This window comes from Trichoplax adhaerens, genomic scaffold (assembly GCF_000150275.1).
Source record: "Trichoplax adhaerens TRIADscaffold_8 genomic scaffold, whole genome shotgun sequence".
In the NCBI taxonomy this organism is placed as follows: domain Eukaryota; kingdom Metazoa; phylum Placozoa; class Uniplacotomia; order Trichoplacea; family Trichoplacidae; genus Trichoplax; species Trichoplax adhaerens.
Genome location: NW_002060950.1, coordinates 1,485,312 through 1,505,836, shown reverse-complemented (window position 1 = coordinate 1,505,836; position 20,525 = coordinate 1,485,312). Strand labels below are relative to the sequence as shown.

The 20,525-nt window shown below is 31.2% G+C and overlaps 1 protein-coding gene across 1 annotated transcript; it reads right to left on the bottom strand.

Moving 5' to 3' along the window:
- Window positions 1-1,287: 1,287 nt before the first annotated feature.
- On the bottom strand, window positions 1,288-18,363 carry TRIADDRAFT_951 (uncharacterized protein; the record flags this gene model as incomplete). The annotated part of the gene is made up of 2 exons (XM_002114557.1): window positions 1,288-1,509; window positions 17,725-18,363. Coding segments are annotated over 2 exons (861 nt in total), but the record flags the coding sequence as incomplete, so codon positions are not given.
- Window positions 18,364-20,525: the final 2,162 nt, after the last annotated feature.

Here is a 20,525-nt window from a genome sequence, read left to right as displayed (position 1 = left end):
CTACGATTACCTGCTGGCTGATTNTGATCTCTAGGAGTACTATCTACTTCAGAATTCCTGATATTACTTACAGATTGATTTAATGTACGTACTGATCGTGTATTTCCACGTTGTTCACTTCGCTTTCGCCTATCAGATCGCTGACTAACTGACATTATCCTCTTAGAAACATTTTTTGTTATATGATATATAGCAATCAAAAATAACCGGGACAGGGAACTACAGTAGGGTAACACTACGAATTGCATGAGAGCAATAGAACTAATAGTACCTCCTGATGTGTATCAATCGCTTCTACCTTCTCAATAATATTTACATAAACCCTAGAGATCATTCATTTCTATACCAATTCAAATTTCGTTAAGTAACTTTCGTATTAGTATGTTTACCGAATAAGGATGGTTACTATATACAGTATTAATGCTATGTTAAGGTTGGTAAACGAAACTGTCAAATATACGTTTATGCTCAATTTGTTAATAAAATTAACAGATAGTATTATATATATATATCCCTGTAATAGTAATGTACTATGTTATATTAAGATTAGTTAATAGTCCAAAGCACATTACGATAACTAATGTACGGTGATGGACATACCAAGTCAAGATTAACAGGTACTGTAAGATATCTACAGTGCGGTTCAATGTCCTTAGTACTGTGGTCAATTCTATACCAATCATTATAATGTGTCTAAGGATCGCTTGAGTATGCAAGCAAAGCTTGCTCTGTCGATAGTAACCGTTATAAGAAAATGTAACAATCAAAATGGCTGTGTAGAAAACTCTATAAAGATTTTATGTTTATTCAATTTTCATCAGAATATTACATGAAATCAAAATTTAAAGGCCTAGTGGCCACCCTTAGCGATATAACGAATACTATTTTAATAATCAGTACTCTGCAGAAATGACTACCTTAGATCTATTCGTTTTACATGAAGAAATCTTGAGGTAAAAAGTACTGTAAGAATCTTATACTGAGCTATTGAAATGAACCCATAATCAAAGTCATTTAACAGTACAGTAGTATAAATACCCTCGCGCTGCTCATTTCAAGGGCGAGTGGCTGGGATGAGGAATGTCCTCTTTGTTGTAGATGAAGCTAAAACACTCGATATTTTTTACCATCATCATTAGAAGCTTTCATAGATGGACTGGTAGAATGATTGGCGTTATTATTTTCGATGACACCCATTTCTGATGATCGCAATCCGTGATTGCGATTGCATCCTGCATGATCCACTAAAGAGCTGAATGTTAATTTACTGTAGCAATAGCACAGCACTTGATAGTAAGCTTGCCGAAAGCGTTTATACAAGATAGCATAAATAATAGGATTCAGTAAGCTATTCACATTGGCCATAAATCCGCAAAAGAAGACCAAACCCCTGTTTAATTCAATATTGAATACAGGTTTTAATAGAAACATACATATGCTATATGGTGCAAAACAAATGACGAAGGCTAAGAAGATGATAAACATGCCACGAGAAACCTTTCCCTCACGCTGGGCTATTTTCTTCATGGCCTCATTATTGCCACTGTTCAATTCTGAAACAGTACGCATTCGAAATGAATTTCTCCTTAGGTTGATAAATATTCCGGTGTAACAGTAAAGTAAAATTATCATTGGGAGAACAAATTCGGTAGCCATAACATAAAAAGGAAAGCTCTTCTCATAAGACCAATCAGGCACGCAAGCGTGCTCGTAAGGTTGATAGCGAAATCGATTCCAACCCATGATAGGAAAGACCGAACACAGGGAACTAAAGGCCCAAATGATAGCAATAATAATACAGACAACTTTTTTGGTAATTAAATGCTGTTTGGAATGAACAATTGCTATATAACGGCAAACTGCTATAACCATGAGAGTGTAAATGTTAGCGGCATAGACAACGCATTGTATAAATCCGTCAAAATCACATAGTGGCTGACCATATGGCCATGTAGAATTTCCAATAGTGGCAATACAGAAAGCGTTGAAACCGATGCGAAATAAACTGGTCAACAAATCGATGAAAGCCATGTTAAGCAAGAAGAGATTAAAATTGGTACACAATGTACGATCGATGATAAAAGAAAAAATAGTGACTATATTAGCAGGGATAGCTATAACCATCACAATCACATAAGCAGTAAAATGTACTTGAGCTTCAGCATTAGCAAGCGGTGTAAATCCGCTAGTCTGATTTGAGCTAAGGCTATGATTAGACATTATACTCGAGTTTTAATCCTTTTCAATAGCAGGCCTTGAAAACAAGAATATTGTATCTGATTCTTTTTACACAGATCAAGTAAATTTAGTCTTTAATGAGAAGGAAATAAATCACATCAAAACAAGCTGTTAATCTACAATAAAGTAATATTGTATAGCTTTGATTTATATAAAGTGCTTTTTCAATTGCTATGTAAACCGTTGAAGTTGTAACCAAGTCTATATCTTTAAAATTTTAACCGATTAATACTTAATCATTTTTCTTCGTAGTACCAATTTGATAATTAGCTATGTCAGTATTCTTTTCAGCATACAATACTAGTAATCACGTCGTCAATCTTTAAAATTGTTTGAATACTTTAGGCGGAATATCTTGCAGAGATTTCGTAGCTATTTATCCAATGCTATCAATATTTAGCCCTTTCAATTTAGAGGAATTTCTATAAAACTTTCGCTTACACGGCTGAGTACTGTATCCGATAATTTTGATACCTTACACTAATAGTGGGTATAGGAGAATTTCCAATACTAACTTTACTAATTTTCAGTGCAATTACTCCTTTACTAACAATATTCTTTGTTATTTAAATCATACAGCAATTTGCATATTTTAATAATAGAGGACAGAAACAGATATAATTACATGTGTACAGAAAAAGACTATATTACGGTATAGGAAATAATGAATAGATTGTACAGGTGGGGCTTGGCACAAGCATATAAGTAAGCGCATTTGTACTTAAAAAAGAGAGGATAGTAATTTAAGCTGTGGAGTGGAACGACAGTTGAATAAAGATAGCTTCTGTAATATTACCTAGTAAACTTCTAAACTAGCTCTTACTGTTGACTAAGGTCCTTCGTCAAGGTAGTGAAAGTATTGACGCTTGGTAGTAGATTTATAATACGGTAGAAGGTTTTACAGGTAATCATGGAAGAAGAATTCATAGTAACAAACGAAGTTTGTGACAGGTCCCTTATACAGTATGCGTACACGTATCACGAAAAATAACTTACTGAAAACTACGATATAATCTCAATTTCTAATATCCTCATTAAAATAGGTAAGATAAATAATTGTTTCTGTATTGAAATAAGCATAATAAATAGTTCGTAGATAACTATAATCTTAATTCTATATTTTCATTATAATGGTCACAGTAAGCACTCGTTTCTAAATAGAAACTGGGCTAGCTATGATTTAGAATAGTTAGCATTGCAAATTGAGTAAAAAGGCAATATTAATTTTAATCTCATATTCAAATTATATAGACCACTATTACAGCGTAACTTGTATACTGGTTGAATTGACTGTACAGTGTACATTTACCAGTGACCGTTGGTTTGCATTAGAAATTTTAAAGACATAAAGTTGCTCAATACTGCGGTAAAAATGAACAAAAACATCGGGAGCTAATTGCCCACGGTGGAAATGATCTGTTTATGGGGAATATGAGCTAAATTAAATATAAATACCTTGAAAATTTAAAAGATCGAATTAAAGGCTGCACTATAGCTGAATAACTTTCAACCACTACAGAAAGCTTGCTACGCCACTGAAAGAGTGGTCTAATCATTGGGTAAGATGGGTAATAGTTTCTAAATATAAACAGAGTTGTTCCCTTGACAAGACTACTAATGCGAAAATAGCATAATAATAATAATTATAATCTCAATTCTATTTTCAATTATTTGAAATCTGGTTAGCTGAGAAATATTCTCTATCAGAAAATAGAATAGAGTTAGTTCATTTAGCGAAGTGGATATCACGAAAATTTACGCGTTAATAACTATCATATATCCTTTTATATCTCAGTTTTATTGAATAAGATAAATATATTTTCCAAGCAGAAATAAAATTATACGTATTTCATTCAGCCAAGTAATATTACGAAAATTAGGTACTGATAGCTACTGTAGAAAATCAGCTTCATATCTTAATCGTATTAGCTGCAGTAAGCAGAATTTTCTAAATAGGAACGAAGCTAATTCATGGCCAAGATTACGGTACTGTGACGAAAAAATGCGTGATAATGCTTAAAAACTTCGACTTTATATAATAACTATATGGAATAAGATAATACTTTCTAAATAAAAATAGAGTTAGTCCATTTACTACAGTTCATAGTAAGTATTGTATTATAATTATACTCATTTTATATGGGCCATACACAAAGTTGGTACATCAATTTTTATTACGAAATTGTTAAGACATAGATTGTCATAATTTTTATTAATTCATGATATCATATGCTTCAAACGATCATATCGTAACATCATAATCAGATTTACTGAACATTTCATACACTTGTACCAATTTGAAATTGATTCTATTCGAATATATATATTACAATCAAAAATGTCTTAGTAACTAACCGAAAGAATATACAGTAACACCTTTTCAATCTGTTTTCGTAAAAGTGTTAGTAATGTCCGACCATGTTTAATTAAGGCCAAATTCTTAAGATTGACTACGGACATTCCTAAGACCGAATCTATTCTTAAAAATAGCCAAAACGCACTTGTAGTAACAGCTTTTGCATTCAAATCGCAGGCAATGCTTATTTTACAAAGTAGCATGCTAAGGTCAAAGAAAAATGTTCAAGTAAGCTAATGAATACCGTATCTCCTCGGCCATGAATGATATTCTAACCAAATGATATCCTAGATTGGCAAAAAGCATACTCTTACGCTAGGTGATATCATAATTTTAATACAAGTAGAATAAGGAAAGATTATTGTATATCTGCTGTATACGTACGAGCAGTATTTCGATGATAAAATCTACAATATGACGACATCGTATCACTAAAATAAAATTTGACAAATAGATACCGGTACTTTCAGATGCTCTTTTATACTTGCAAACAAATTAAGATAACCATAGTAAGTTACTAATACAAATATACGAATATACCGATCCTATTAGATAAAATTGTTAGTACTACAAAGACTGCTGAGTAATCAATAGTACCATACCTAATCAATGTCCAAGAATTAATGGGAAGTTAGTACTACCAACAACATTAAACGGCTCAGTATGTACACGATACATTAAATCAACTTTCCAAAAAAAATTACAAGAAAAATTGAACTAAGAACCAGAAAAGGAGAAATTCTGAACGGCAAGATAGAAGGCAAGTAGTAGAAACATCGCATGTGTGAATTTTGATAGTTAGGATGAAACTACTAGCTAGAAGCAGTACTTTTCAATTTATATAATACAGAATAATTTTTAATTTCCTCTGACTGATCCGAGGTATTAAATATATAGAAATTAAATATGCACTTGATGATGAAACTTCTTGGATTAGCAAAATGTTTTTGTTTATAATTCATAAAATTACTATTTCGATGAATTTCGGATAGAAAAGATAGCCAATTTTTCACTGAATTTTATCCAGTCCAGCCAATAAATAGCACCGCTCCATAAATGTGCAATTGCGATACATTCAATATCTATAGATTTGCATTTGAATTTGAATTTAAAATTTCCATCTATTTCGTTATCTATTATTAATGTCCTCTTCGTTGTAGATGAAACTAAAACGCCTTCGATATTTTTTACTGCCATAATTAGAAGTTTTCATAGATGGACTGGTAGAATGATTGGCGTTCTTATTTTCGATGGCACCCATTGCTAATGATCGCAATCCGTGATTGCTACTGCATCCTGCATGATCCGATGAAGAGCTGAATGTTAATTTACTGCAGCAACAACACAGCACCCGATAGTAAGCTTGCCGAAAGCGTTTATACAAGATAGCATAAATAATAGGATTCAGTAAGCTATTCACATTGGCCATAAATCCGCAAAAGAACATCAAACCCTTGTCTATGGGAATATTAAATGCAGAAGCTAATAGAAACATACATACACTATATGGTGCAAAACAAATGACGAAGGCTAAGAAGATGATAAACATGCCACGAGTAACCTTTCCCTCACGCTGGGCTATTTTCTTCATGGCCTCATTATTGCCACTGTTCAATTCTGAAACAGTGCGCATTCGGAATGAATTTCTCCTTAGGTTGATAAATATTCCGGTGTAACAGTAAAGTAAAATTATCATTGGGAGAACAAATTCGGTAGCCATAATATAAATAGGATAGCTCTTCTCATAAGACCAATCAGGCAAGCAAGCGTGCTCATAAGGTTGATAGCGATATCGATTCCAACCTATGATAGGAAAGACCGAACACAGGGAACTAAAGACCCAAATGATAACAATAATAATATAGACAATTTTTTTGGTAATTAAATGCTGCTTGGAATGAACAATTGCTATATAACGGCAAACTGCTATAACCATGAGAGTGTAAACGTTAGCGGCAAAGACAACGCCTTGTATAAATCCGTCAAAATCACATAGTGGCTGACCATATGGCCATGTAGAATTTCTAATAGTGGCAATACAGAAAGCGTTGAAACCGATGCGAAATAAACTGGTCAATAAATCGATGAAAGCCATGTTAAGCAAGAAGAGATTAAAATTGGTACACAATGTACGATCGATGATAAAAGAAAAAATAGTGACTATATTAGCAGGGATAGCTATAACCATCACAATCACATAAGCAGTAAAATGTACTTGAGCTTCAGCAAGAGTATACGGTGTAAATCCCCTAGTCTGATTTAAGCTAAGGCTATGATTAGACATTATACTCGTGTTTTAATCCTTTTCAATAGCAGGCCTTGAAAACAAGAATATTGTATCTGATTCTTTTTACACAGATCAAGTAAATTTAGTCTTTAATGGGAAGGAAATAAATTACACCAAAACAAGCTGTTAATCTACAATAAAGTAATATTGTATAGCTTTGATTTATATAAAGTGCTTTTTCAATTGCTATGTAAACCGTTAAAATTGTAACCAAGTCTTTTATCTTTAGAATTTTAACCGATTAATACTTAATCATTTTTTCTTCGTAGTAGCAATTTGATAATTAGCTATGTCAGTATTCTTTTCAGTATACAATACTAGTAATCACGTCGTCAATCTATATTGTTTGAATACTTTAGGTGGAATATCTTACAGAGATTTCGTAACTATTATCCAATGCTATCAATATTTAGCCCTTTCAATTTAGAGCAATTTCTATAAAACTTTCGCTTACACGGCTGAGTACTGTATCCGATAATTTTGATACCTTACACTAATAGCGGGTATTGGAGAATTTTTCCAATACTAACTTTACTAATTTTCAGTACAATTACTCCTTTACTAACAATATTCTTTGTTATTTAAATCATACAGCAATTTGCATATTTTAATAATAGAGGACAGAAACATCTGATACACTTAAAGTAAATACTAGCTATTTCGAAGGATAAAAGTATTGATTATCATAATAACAAGCTACCTCAAAATGATAAACTATGACTATAGTATGATGCGGTTTCTTCTTACCTACCAATTCTATTTAGGGCGATCACAACACGTTATATTTATTGTTTTTCTTTTGTTGGTAAAGCAAATTTATTATATTTTCTCAGATTCTATCTGATGTAATACTGGCTAGTAGCTCTTTCCTTTAATTTATTTAATAGAACAAAGCTTTATTATCGTCTAAAAATTTAATACATGGACTCAAATCCAACATACGTACACGTATATTTGAAACGATTGATTGTTTCTAGACAGAAATAATTAATTCTTGTAAAAGTCTCGACGTATGGTGTTATAGACAGAATTTCAGTAAATTGTATGAGAATTTAGAAATAAAAACTACGGTATATCCTATACTTTAGGTGGTAAGTATGGTTATGTTTACAGTCAGTGGGTGCAATGTGGAAATGATGCTACAAGGCTCAATACTAAATGACTTCAGCAGGTTTACGTACTGAACATATAAGTCTACAAATTAGATCCTACACTTTATCTCCATAGGTTAATTTATTATTGCGATAGCATCATAGTACGATAAATTGTGATTATGATATTTTTTAATGTCTATTAGATGCTTGCAAGCAAGATTAATGATTTCGCCACTTTCCACTTACACGTCTACTATATATATACGGTATGTTATGGTCAATACTGAAAGTTAGATTAATGATTTCGCCAATTTTCATTTATTTGTATACTATAAAGGTCAGATTAATGATTTCGCCAAATTCTAGCTAGTTGTATACTGAATATATACCCGAATACGAGTATATATATACAGGTATTAAGTTCAGCAATTAGATCTTATTGCTATGATTGACTTAAACTTCTTGTACTGTTAATGTTATATTAAAATTTTTTGATTCAAAATAAAATAGTACCATACTGTAATAATGAGATTTATTCTGCTTAATGAATTTCTGGAAGGTAATTTTTTTTATAATTAAGTCTAGAGTTAGCGTTACAAAGAATTATTACCGGTGTATTTGTAATATTCCTTAAAATTCCTATCAGTTAACGATAATCTATTCTTTGGTACTTCAGAGAAACGTATTTGATAGCTTTTCTAGATTGTATTGTTGTATTCTCTCTTTTATATACAAATGTCAGACTGGAATAATACCTTAAATGTTTAGGCTGCGATACAAAACTATCGTGATGTTCAACATTATGAGGTTGTAAGAGTATCGCTTTTATATGCGAATTTATGTTTGCGTAGTTTTGTTACTATATTGACGGAATGTAGATATCATATTAAAGAAAAAAACTTTGATTATTGTTTTATTGGTTGAAATCTGACATTGAAAGGCCAATAATTTGCCTTCTCAACAGTAGTACTAGTCAAATTAGTTGAAAGTATTCCATAGTGATTCTGTCAGTATTCGGTGTTTTATAAGATTTTATAAGAACTTTTATTATAAAAACACAATCGTTAAAATGATTCTAAAAGTTCATGATAAGATGATAATATCATGACTCATAGGACTATCAGTAGCTCTACAAAGCCGATAAATGGTGATATAAATTGAAAATTGTATCGATCATTTCATTTAGTTCATATAGTTCAACTTTTAGCTTTATGCCCGAGTTTTTCAATAGATCTACTAAAGGAGGAAGCTAACTGATCAATAATCCTTTGTTATTGGTCCTTATGTGAAGTACCGCAAGATAGCAGATAGATGAGACTGATATTATTGACTACAGTATAGTTTAATTTCTAATATTGAAGGTACTTGATTACTAAATAGTGAGTGAAGGTGATCTCCCTAATTTTGACTTCGTATATTTATGGGACAGAATTATCCAAATTTTAAAAGCACTTAGGTTGGAAAATCAGATAATAAAGGGATTAATGCCGTTTATTTACGTTGATAGCAATCGCTACTATAGAGGAGGGTACTAAAAGAAAAACTATACGATATTACATTTGAAGATATGGGAAAGCAATTCACAGACCTATTTTCTAAAGAAGAAATACTACAAATATACAGTTAATAAAGATGAAGTGAAGATATAGATATCAATTTTAGTTTGAGCCTATTGAAGAGTTGATCACCTATACGTGGTAGCATGTAATAGGAATTTATCCATTCCACTGCAACATCAATAATTACGAATCTGATAAATTTAGAGGCAGCATACATCAACTATACTGGTAACGTAGGACCTATGCCGGAAATTAAATCACTACAGTAACTATGATATTTATAGCCATCATTGCAGTAGCAAAAATATATAAAAAATGGTATATCAACTCATTTCAAATGGCTTTAATAATGAATGTGCGATTAAAAACTTGTTATATCATTAAGCTTGAAATTCAAATATTCAATGCCATTAATTATTTATTCACCATGTCGATATTGCTCTTATACAAATAAAACTGCTACATCTTTTCTATAATTTATTCTTCATTTATCTGTATCGAAGAAGCATTAGATCACTCTTAGAAGGTTATTAAATTTTAACTATTCAATTTATAACCCTTACTTCAAAAATTATTGTTAATGAATAATATCTAGAACTACTATAACAAGCCCCTACCTCAACGTACTCCAATAAACACATGAAACTATCAAGTTGTTGGATATCTCTAGGGTGAGGGAAAATAGATAGGTTATGCTGACCCAATAAAACTAGCCAACATCAGGTACTAATACAGTTCAGAAATTGCCGCGTTAAGTGCAAACATTTAGCTATATTGTTTACAAATTTGTTTTAAAATCTTAATAAGATCTGTAACTAAGGTAATAGAAATCTTGAATGAATATCTTGGAAATTTTCTGATCATATTGAGAGATCCTTGAATCTAATACGTTCAATATACTTCATCTGAAGTCTCACTCTCGTAGCATTGTTATAAAAGTGCGAAGGATATTATTTCGCCTGTTTTAGCGCAGAAATAGTTATTTTCCTCTTTATAGGTGTATCCTAAAATATGATATATAGTGTAGTAGATATCGCACCCGCTGGGAAACATTTAAATACCATCCTACCGACTGAGTGCGCTTTTACTTTATACTTTCTAGCAAGCGACTTGTTATCACTGTTGCATTACTACTAATTTAATATATCCGTGACATATCATCAGTTATTACTATTAATAGGCGTTGAAAGCATAAATTTAAAATTAATTAAAGTTCCTCATTGACAGATTGTACCAGTATACTTGCTATCGATGTGAAATCAACAAGACTTGAAATCTCTTCAATAAATAGCTATCCATATTTCTGCAAACAAGTTACCGATTATGCGATGGTGTTAAGTCACGATGTTAAGAGTAACAATTCAGTATTGCTCCTTATTACGCAAATATGTTCTATTATCACATGAGCTCGCTTAATTATTATAACAAGTTGATATTGAATTCTTACATTCTCTTAACTTCATGAAAAAGATCTTGTTAAGACCCAATCTGATCTACGGTAAAGCATACGCAAACTTTTCTTGGAGGAAAATTCTTGGCAGCAAAAATAGGATGTTGTGAAATGTAAATTTGATTTCCTTTATCATGTATACTTAACGGCAAATAATTTCGAGATAGAGATACCCGTAATATATTATTGCTGTATTAAAATAGATACCTGTTTATTGACTATTAGTTTGTAGAAAGATTTCTCTCACAGGTGAATGTAGAGAAATCATCATTCTAAGATTGCCATATCAACTCATCACATGGCCACACAACTAATTGTATTGTTAATCAACCAATTACATACGCCTAGCGGTGCTATAACCTAGGAGTCATTAATTATAGAATACAGGATGCACATTTATATTTAATTAGAAAATAAGCTGAAAGAAAGATTTTATCATATACACTTTGTAACAACATTAAATCCTGCAGCCATACTACTCTCTTGGCTTTAAATTACCGATAATTGCACTACTCTTTGCAGATGATTTGCAATTTGTACATATCGACAATAATTTTAAAAATATATGATTAATCAACTTTTCAGCATAATTATTATCTGGATCATTTTAATCTATCTCATCATCCTGTAAATTATTCCTGATAAAGTCAATTGATCTAGAACTATTCACTTTACATTATAGCGCATAAATAGAATCATTATTACCAATGTAGTAGACCATATTGCAATGATAGACCTCAATAGGGATATTCTGTCATCAATGCTACGTGAGTAATCAATCAAGACCGATATTTCCCGTCCCCTCTTAACTTGATTATCTGGCCAATTGTTAAGCCTGCTAAAGTATCAGAAAAGAATAATTAAATCAAGTGATTAATTAGTTAAATTAAAATACCTTCTTTAGTAATATTTTTGTATATAAATTAAATAAATTACTGCATTGTTTTAACGCTACTGCTTGTATTAAGCAGAAAAAACAAGTCACCTTTCTATATTTGTGGTGGATCATTTGCTGATACCGTTTGAATTTAGTTATCTATAGATGTGAAGGGAAGAGGTAGATCTTGAGAAAACATTCCATGTGGAAAAATTAACAAGTTGACTATTACTCAAGGTACAAGTGAAGAAACAAGTATTTAATTTACGGAATTGATGGTATTTTTTGCGCTCCATGATTACCGTGGTTTTTATTTAAAACTCGATAGCCTTGGGTGAAATTTAAATTGAGGAAGAAAACGAAAATTGAATTGACTATCTTATATAACATACTATATACAATTTTCAATCATAAACATCATGAATTGTACTAATCAGACTGCAATTTTAACCCTATCCAATTGCACTAATCAAAGTATAGCTAATCAGACATTAAAATTGCCAACTTCTATGAATGCTACTGTGCCTCACTTTCCTCCACCCTATACTAAGGAAGAAATGATCGCTCGAGCCACTGCTTATGTTGTTATTGCTGTCCTGTCTATTCTTGGTAATATAATCGTTATGTTAGCTTTTTATATTGAACGATCACTGTTTACTACTTTCAATTTATTTCTCTTGAATTTGGCTGTGATCGATGTGTTTACTGGAATATTTCGAATGGGATTCAATCTTATTGGGATGACGAGAGTAGTTGGTTGGACATGGCCGTTCGGTCAAGCCCTATGCGATTTTGGGGGCTGGATCCAAGGTGTAGCTTTTACGGCCAATATTTTTTGTCTACTAATCATGGCAATATTCCGTTACCTCGTTGTTGTCCACTCTAAAGGCCATTTAGTGACTAGATTTACCGTAACACTCTCTATCTGTGTTACTTGGATATTCAGTATAATCGAAGGATTGATGCCCATCTTTGGTTGGAATCGATATAAATTTCAGCCACTAGAACAGACATGTCTGCCAGATTGGAATTATGATAAAAGCTTTCCTATTTTTGTCATGGTAGCTATCTTTACCGTACCCCTTCTCATCATGATCTATTGCTATGTATTAATTTATTGGACTGTTAAGAAAAATAGTCAGCGTATTCGTGGTATTTCATTTAGTGGCGCTAACAATAATGCTTTACAAAAAATAGCAGCCCGCGAAGCTAAAGTTACGCGCGCGATGTTCATCGTCTTTGCTACATTTGTTATTTGCTTTGGACCTTATAGTATTTGTATGTTTCTGTTACTTTCGGCATTTGAGATTTGGGTTGGTGGAGCGATGGCATTTTTTTGTGGCTGGATGGTTAATCTCAACAGTGTCATTAATCCTATAGTCTATCCGTTCATTAATGATCGCTTTAAACGTGCTTACATCCGCATTTTTAGTCTCCGTTGGAAGAGAGACGATGCCATTCCTTTAACAAGTAATAGCAACAACAATGTAACGAATATTATAAGAGCTACGACGACAAGAAGGACCAAATTTCCCTCAAAGGGACCTAGTCTAATACCGAGAAACGGAATTTCCACTAAGAGTTTCCGTTGTAAAAGTGATGAATCTCCAGTGGCTACTGAATTTATCTATAATGATGTGTCTGATTAAGAATAATCGTTTATCGGAATATTTTATATTCGTAACGACTTCTGTAACATTAACCAACACTAGTACGCGAATTAATGCAGTTAAAAATCGACTATAAATAGAATATAGATGTGTCTTGTTCTAAATTTCCAGGAGATAAACTTTAGATTAAAAAATGACTAAAGGAAAGCAATATTACTTAATAAATCGCCTTTAGTCGACAAGAAATACAGTTCAATAAACTTGGATATAAATGGGGAAAAAACATGAAAATGAAATTGTCGCAATCCGGCATTCCATTACTTGAGGTAGTAATTCTAATTCTCTTTTTCTATTTTCGATGAGATATGCTATTGCACAGACATGTTGACCGTGTGTCTTAGCAATGATTTAATTATGAATTATTAATCATTATGATTGCATTGTAAATCAATAATTTTCAATTTTTAAGTATGAGTGTTATTATTTTAATTGTGGTATCTCTATACTAACATACATACACAGCAATCAATTCAATAATTTTGAGACTTATCCTTAACCATATGGTCCGTAATCTGACTATTGATAATAACCTTCAGGATTGAAGAGAATAGAACATTTTCATTTACGCTTAACTGTAAGAATGGTAATTTATTTGATTCACAGTTTAAGGTTATATATAGTTGCCGATATGTACGCATATGTATCGACGGTAATCATGCCCATAGGAGTAAATAGATATACGAGTATGCTGCATAAGTAACTAATATTGCATAACAATTATCAAAATGCAGTTTGTACAGGTCTTACTTGTTATTCTGACTTCCTGTATTCAGCAATTGATGAATAAAATCTGCTTCATCTGCGAAATAATCAGATCGCTATTTTAAGTGCTCATAGTAGATAAATATCAACAGGATTACCATCATTTAACTTAATCAATGGATTTACACCACAAGAATTCAGACCATGCTTTTAACAAGTAAGTCTATTTTACCGTGTTAAAATGACATAAGCCAAAATTCGCATCAATAAAATCGAATAGTAATTATAATTGAAGATAATGGCAAAAATGGTATTTGCAATTCACAATTAGATAATCAAAAATGTTTTATGAGAGGCATTGAATATTACAAGCATTTTAAAAGTATCGAAGAAAGGATGAAATACTGATACAATAATGAAATAGCATGGATTTCTTACATACACTCGTCCGCTTGATCAATGTTGTTTATTTAGAACTGCGTTAATAAATGGACTTTCTCATCTACTAAAATATTTACGATTGCATTATTATCTACTAGTCAATTTTATCAGTTATCCACAAAAGAAAATGTTTAAGACTGCTAATCACATCCGGAAATAGCATCCTTACATTTCTGTAACATAATTTGCTATTCCTCATTTTCGCACAAGAATGATCCTTGAAAAAAATTAAGTTATTACCATAGTTCTGCAGCGATCTAGAAATTGTAGAACATTTATTTCACATTCATAAGTTTGTAAATAAGAGCCTTAATGATCAAAACTTTTCATGGGCTTCAAGATTGAACTTGTCATCGCATACGATCTTGGTTATCGTAGCTAAGTAATTCAGGTTCCAATAAGTCTCTTCGCATCGTAATATATCAGTTAGACAGCAGTAGGTCGAAGGTAGATAGTCCTTGGTAATTGAGTAGACCAACTAATTTATGTTATATAGTGAAATTTTACAAAAAAATTCAAGATTTTTAGCTGTAGTGCTGCTACTTGATATATTTTCATTGCATGATTATTAAGTTTATAAGGTTGAGTAAATTTAGTTCAAATTGCGTGTAAAATTATACAAGTTCTGTTTGCAGATTATATTCATAATACAGTTTATATTATATATATAAATCGTAAATCTTGTATAATAGATCAGACGGCTGTAGGTCGAAGGTAGATAGTCCTTGAAAATCAAGCAGACCAACTAATTTATGTAATGCAGTAAAATTTTACAAGAAATTAAAAAATTTTTAGCCGTAGTATTTAACATACTTTATTGTACTATTATTAAGATTATAAGATTGAGTGAATGTAATTTAAATTATACATTAAATTATCAGATTAAAAAGCTCTGTTTGTAGATGATATCCACAATACATATTGCATATAAATCGTAAACCTTGTGTAATAGGTTAGACGATTGTAGACTGAAGGCAGATAGTACTCGGTAATTAAGTAGACCAACCAATTTATGTAATATAGTGAAATTTTACAAGAAATTAAAGTTTCTTGGCTGTATTATTTGACATACATTATTCCATCATTATACAAACTACTAATTCTGAGAAAAAGAAAAAAGATTGAACTCTGTGCATAAATACAATTAAGTATAACTTTGTGATAGAAATGACGATACCAATAATTTAATAACCATAATAATATTCTAATGATACAGTATGATTTAACAATGAACAATGTTTTACTGTGTTCGTACTATTAGTATATAGTATTTATTACAATAATATGGATACCTTTCGTTGAGATAGCTACCATTAAAATGGTATTACTACACTACTTGTATCGATGATACAGAATAACTTCAGGGTAAGATAAATTAACAATTATAACTTTAAATTGAAACAACAACTTGGCTAAGATATTTTTATTTACAGTAAATTGATCGCTTAGCACTATCATTGATAAATAATAGTAAATTGTTTGGGAGAAGTCTTTGCGCGAATACATAATAAATGGACATTAATATTTTCGTTGTTGTGGCCAATTTCTTGTAAAAATTTTTATTTAGTGAATAGTCTTATTGTATGAGTATATCGCGAAGGCAAGTGTAAAGTACATATGATAAATTTTTTAACGATCTTATTGAGAATTAAATATCGAAAGTGGTATCTCTACGACATATTGACTTTTCTATAAGGTAGATTTCAATATGTGTTTATATTTACATTTGTACAGATATCGATCGTTAGTAGGATAATATGCTAAGATGGCATCGTCGTTTCTATTTTTTAAGTATATACGTGGCTGAGCGTTTATGATACCTAAACTAGATTAATATTTAGTAGCTGAATCTACAATAAAGGATGATAATATAATCAATTAATAAATTGATACGCAAGTTAATTGATGAGATCACGTGTATATTTCAATATTGATTTGAGATAGAATTGTAGTTAACAATATTGATATTAAGAAAAGGATATCAGGATGCAAAAATAGTGAGAATCTTAAAGGAATGTTTACCTGAAAATCAATAGGAACGTAGTCTATCACTGTTCTAGCTAATATTTTGATCAGTAAAGATATTGAAGAAGGTGATTATTTAAGGCTGATAATTTTAATTTTATGCTAAAAGTAAGATTTAACGAACAAAATTAAGATAAAGCAGCATGATTGCCTCTCTAACATGGTTCGCAGGTATAGCAGGCTAGAATTGAATACAACTATATAAAAGAAATCATTCAATGCAATCTGGAATGTTGTCATTGTAGTATTTAATGAATTCTACTTTAACAATAATTGACATTAATACAAGTAGAATGAAAATTTCGTTTCAGTTTCATTTTCTTCTACTATCTATGGTTTTAAATTTTAACCTAATCTGTTTGACTGTATCCAAAAGAGTAATATACATAGCTTTTATAAGATTTGACTGTAGAATTACGGGTCAGTTTATTCATGATTCATAACGAGTAAAGCAGAAGTTATTACTTTTTAGTAAATTAACAAAATCACACACATGTGAATTTAATCGTACCAATTAAAATAATAACGTATTAAGCCAATTTTCTTAAATGCTAAAACAATTTGTAATCTGATAGCGCTATTTGATGGTTTAATTATCGCTAAAAATGAATTATTGATGGAATTATTTGGACAGCTTAATGTGCAGTTTGTAATAGTGTTTCAGTTGTTTTCGATCTTATGGTGGATCTTATGGTCGATCTCATTATCGGGCAAGTTTGATTGCCATTGGTAGTAGTAGCATACACCTTGTTTGATATTAGTATTCTTCGATTGCCACGGATCATGCTAGCACGCCTATGAGCGATACAACATAGACGATAAAAGGATGCTCTAAAGTGTTTATAGAATATTGCATATAAAATAGGATTAATAGCACTATTTAGATTGACCATGTAACCACAAAAAAATGCAACATGTGCACCAACCCAAATATGAAAAATAGACAACATGACAAAAATACAAATAGCATAGGGAGCTACACAAGCAACAAAAGTTATAAAGATAATAAACATGGCTTGTGTTACTTTTGTCTCGCGGTGAATAATTTGCTGTAGTGCAGCTTCGTTGCCATTGATAGAAAAGGCTCGTATACGTTGGCTATTTTTTTTGATAAAATTATATATCGCCAAATAACAGTAACATAATACCAGCATTGGAATCAGAAAATCAGCTATCGTTAAAAAGATAGAATAGCTTTTGCCGCGATACCAATCCGGCAAACAAGTATATTCATAGGGCTGGTAGTGATAGCGATTCCAGCCAATAATGGGAAGAAATCCTAATAGCAAGCTGTAGATCCAAATTAGACTGATGACTACAATAACAGTATTGCGGGTGATCCAATCTTTTCTGTAGCGAACTACCACCAGGTAGCGAAAAATAGCAATCGTCATTAATGTGTGAACATTAGCTGAGAAAGCAACGCTATGGACTAAGCCATTTATATTGCATAATGTTGGACCGTATGGCCAAGAACCGTTGTGGATTGTTCCTAATGATAGAGTGATAAATCCGATGCGAAATATACCCGCAAATAGATCTACTAATGCCAAATTGAATAAAAGTGAATTGAAAATAGTGCGCAATGATCGATTGATGAAAAATGCAGCAATCACCATACAATTGCCAACAACTGTGGCAATAAGGAGTATCACATAAGCAATAAATGGTACATGAGATTGAAGACTTATAAATGGATGTGAAGCTGTTTCAGGATATGCGGTTGCATTGGAACCGCTAGTATTATTCATGACTTTGGATATTGTTTTGCTAGTAGTACTTCCAATAGATTGAAATTCGACTACGGAGATGATTCTATGGATAGCGTAGGCTTAATCTTGATAATTAGTTTTTACATCTTACTTATGGTAAATAGCATAAGCCCAAGAGAGAATTTAGACTATTGCAAATTGAATATTCGCTGATAAGAGTCCTTGTTTTGCTGCGAATTCAAGAATGGTTTACTTACGAAATAAATACAATTAATTGTAGGCTGATTCTATTGAAATGTTAAAATTTACCTCCTTTATAATTTCTTGAAATGTCTCTATTTCTCTTTTCTAGTATTCTATCTTGTGTGTACGCATCAATTTTAAATCGGTTAAAACTGCTGTAAGTAATACCCTAATAGAATCATACTTTTATCTTGCAAATAGTAGTTTAGCTTTATTAAAATATCACTGAACCCTCAGTAATATGAGAGATTGATCATTGAGAGAAAGGACAAGTTGTAACTCTTCATAAGATAGAATCGGTAAATTATAATCTATCGGGGAAAAAATCATATGAGTATAATCAACCATTAACTATCTAACTTCTATTCAATAAACAATTGAATGAAAAATTAATTTTGACCATCATCAAGTTCCAATCAATCAGAAAATAATCTATTATGATAGCATTATTCTAAATTATTTCCTCTGTCATAACGAAAACATCAATGATTTATCAATGTCGAAAATTAAAGCTATTCTGAAAGGTTGTAATCTAAACTCCTTACTTAGAAATGATATCGCAAGCTGCCAGAAGTCTTTCATCTCGAATATTTTATCAGAACTGAAATGATAGCATTCTCTATGGTTTATATTGATATATCAATCATTGAGTTTTGATACATTCGCAACAAAATGCACTATTACATGAATGCATATGCGTTTATTAATGTGGTGATAATTTGCTCAATAAGATCTGAAATTCTATTTTCTCTTGTGATTTCATGAATATTATTCTTATTATCTGCTTTAATTATAATGAAACCTTTTTGTTATTCACTAATCAAAAATAACCATGAATACCATAAAATCGATACTTTGACATAAACTATTTAAGATCATATTTGACGAGATTTAATTCAATCCAGGAAAATGTAAGTAATTCCCTGTTACTTAAACTTGCATATTATCAATAGCCTCATTGTTCAATAAACTCAATAAGAAATTAAATTTAAAGGAGAATTTCAATCACTGTTCAGTTGTATTATTAACATCAATTCCTAGATATAAAGTAAATTATTAATCAGAAACAATTACGCCCATGTATAATTATACAATGCTCTAAAAGAACTGTTGAAAACCAAATTCATCAACGCCTTATTATGGAATCATTTTTAATGGCATTATTTAATAAATGAGCCAGCAATAGAGGGTAATCTGTCTTACACCTTAAATAATAATAATCTTATTGAAGAACAAGAAGAATGAATAGCAGTTTTTCATGCTAGTTCGGAGATAAAAAATTTTAATAGAGAGGCCAATAATTCTGATATTTAAGAATAACTAACGAAATCGGTAATTATATTAATGTACTATAATACTATTGACGACTATAATAAGATTGATTCTAACTGTTGCAGATTTGCTCATTGCAGTATTTCAACTATTGAGCTGAATAAATCTTTCGTAGCCGAAATTTACAGTAATGAATAACTTACGACACAAGTTGGTAATGCTATTGAAATACAAGTATAAAGACTTCTAGCTTTGAAATATGCTTGAAACAAAAGATATGTAGATCTTTACTATTAAAGATTATCATTGCACATAATTTCGGATATCCTTACACAGTAAAGTTATATTGGCTAACCAAGGATTTTACAGATTTCTTTTTAATATTCTTACAAACTAAAAATAAAGATCTTTACGATTAGCCAGTATAATCATTACATGAACTTTCGCATATATTTATGAAGTGAAGTTTCATTGCCTAATTATAGATTGTACAGCTTTCTTTTTAACATTCTTACAAATTAAAATCGAAATAAAGATCTTTATGATAATCCAGTATAACCATTACAAGAACTTTCGGATAGCCTTGTGGAGTAAAGACT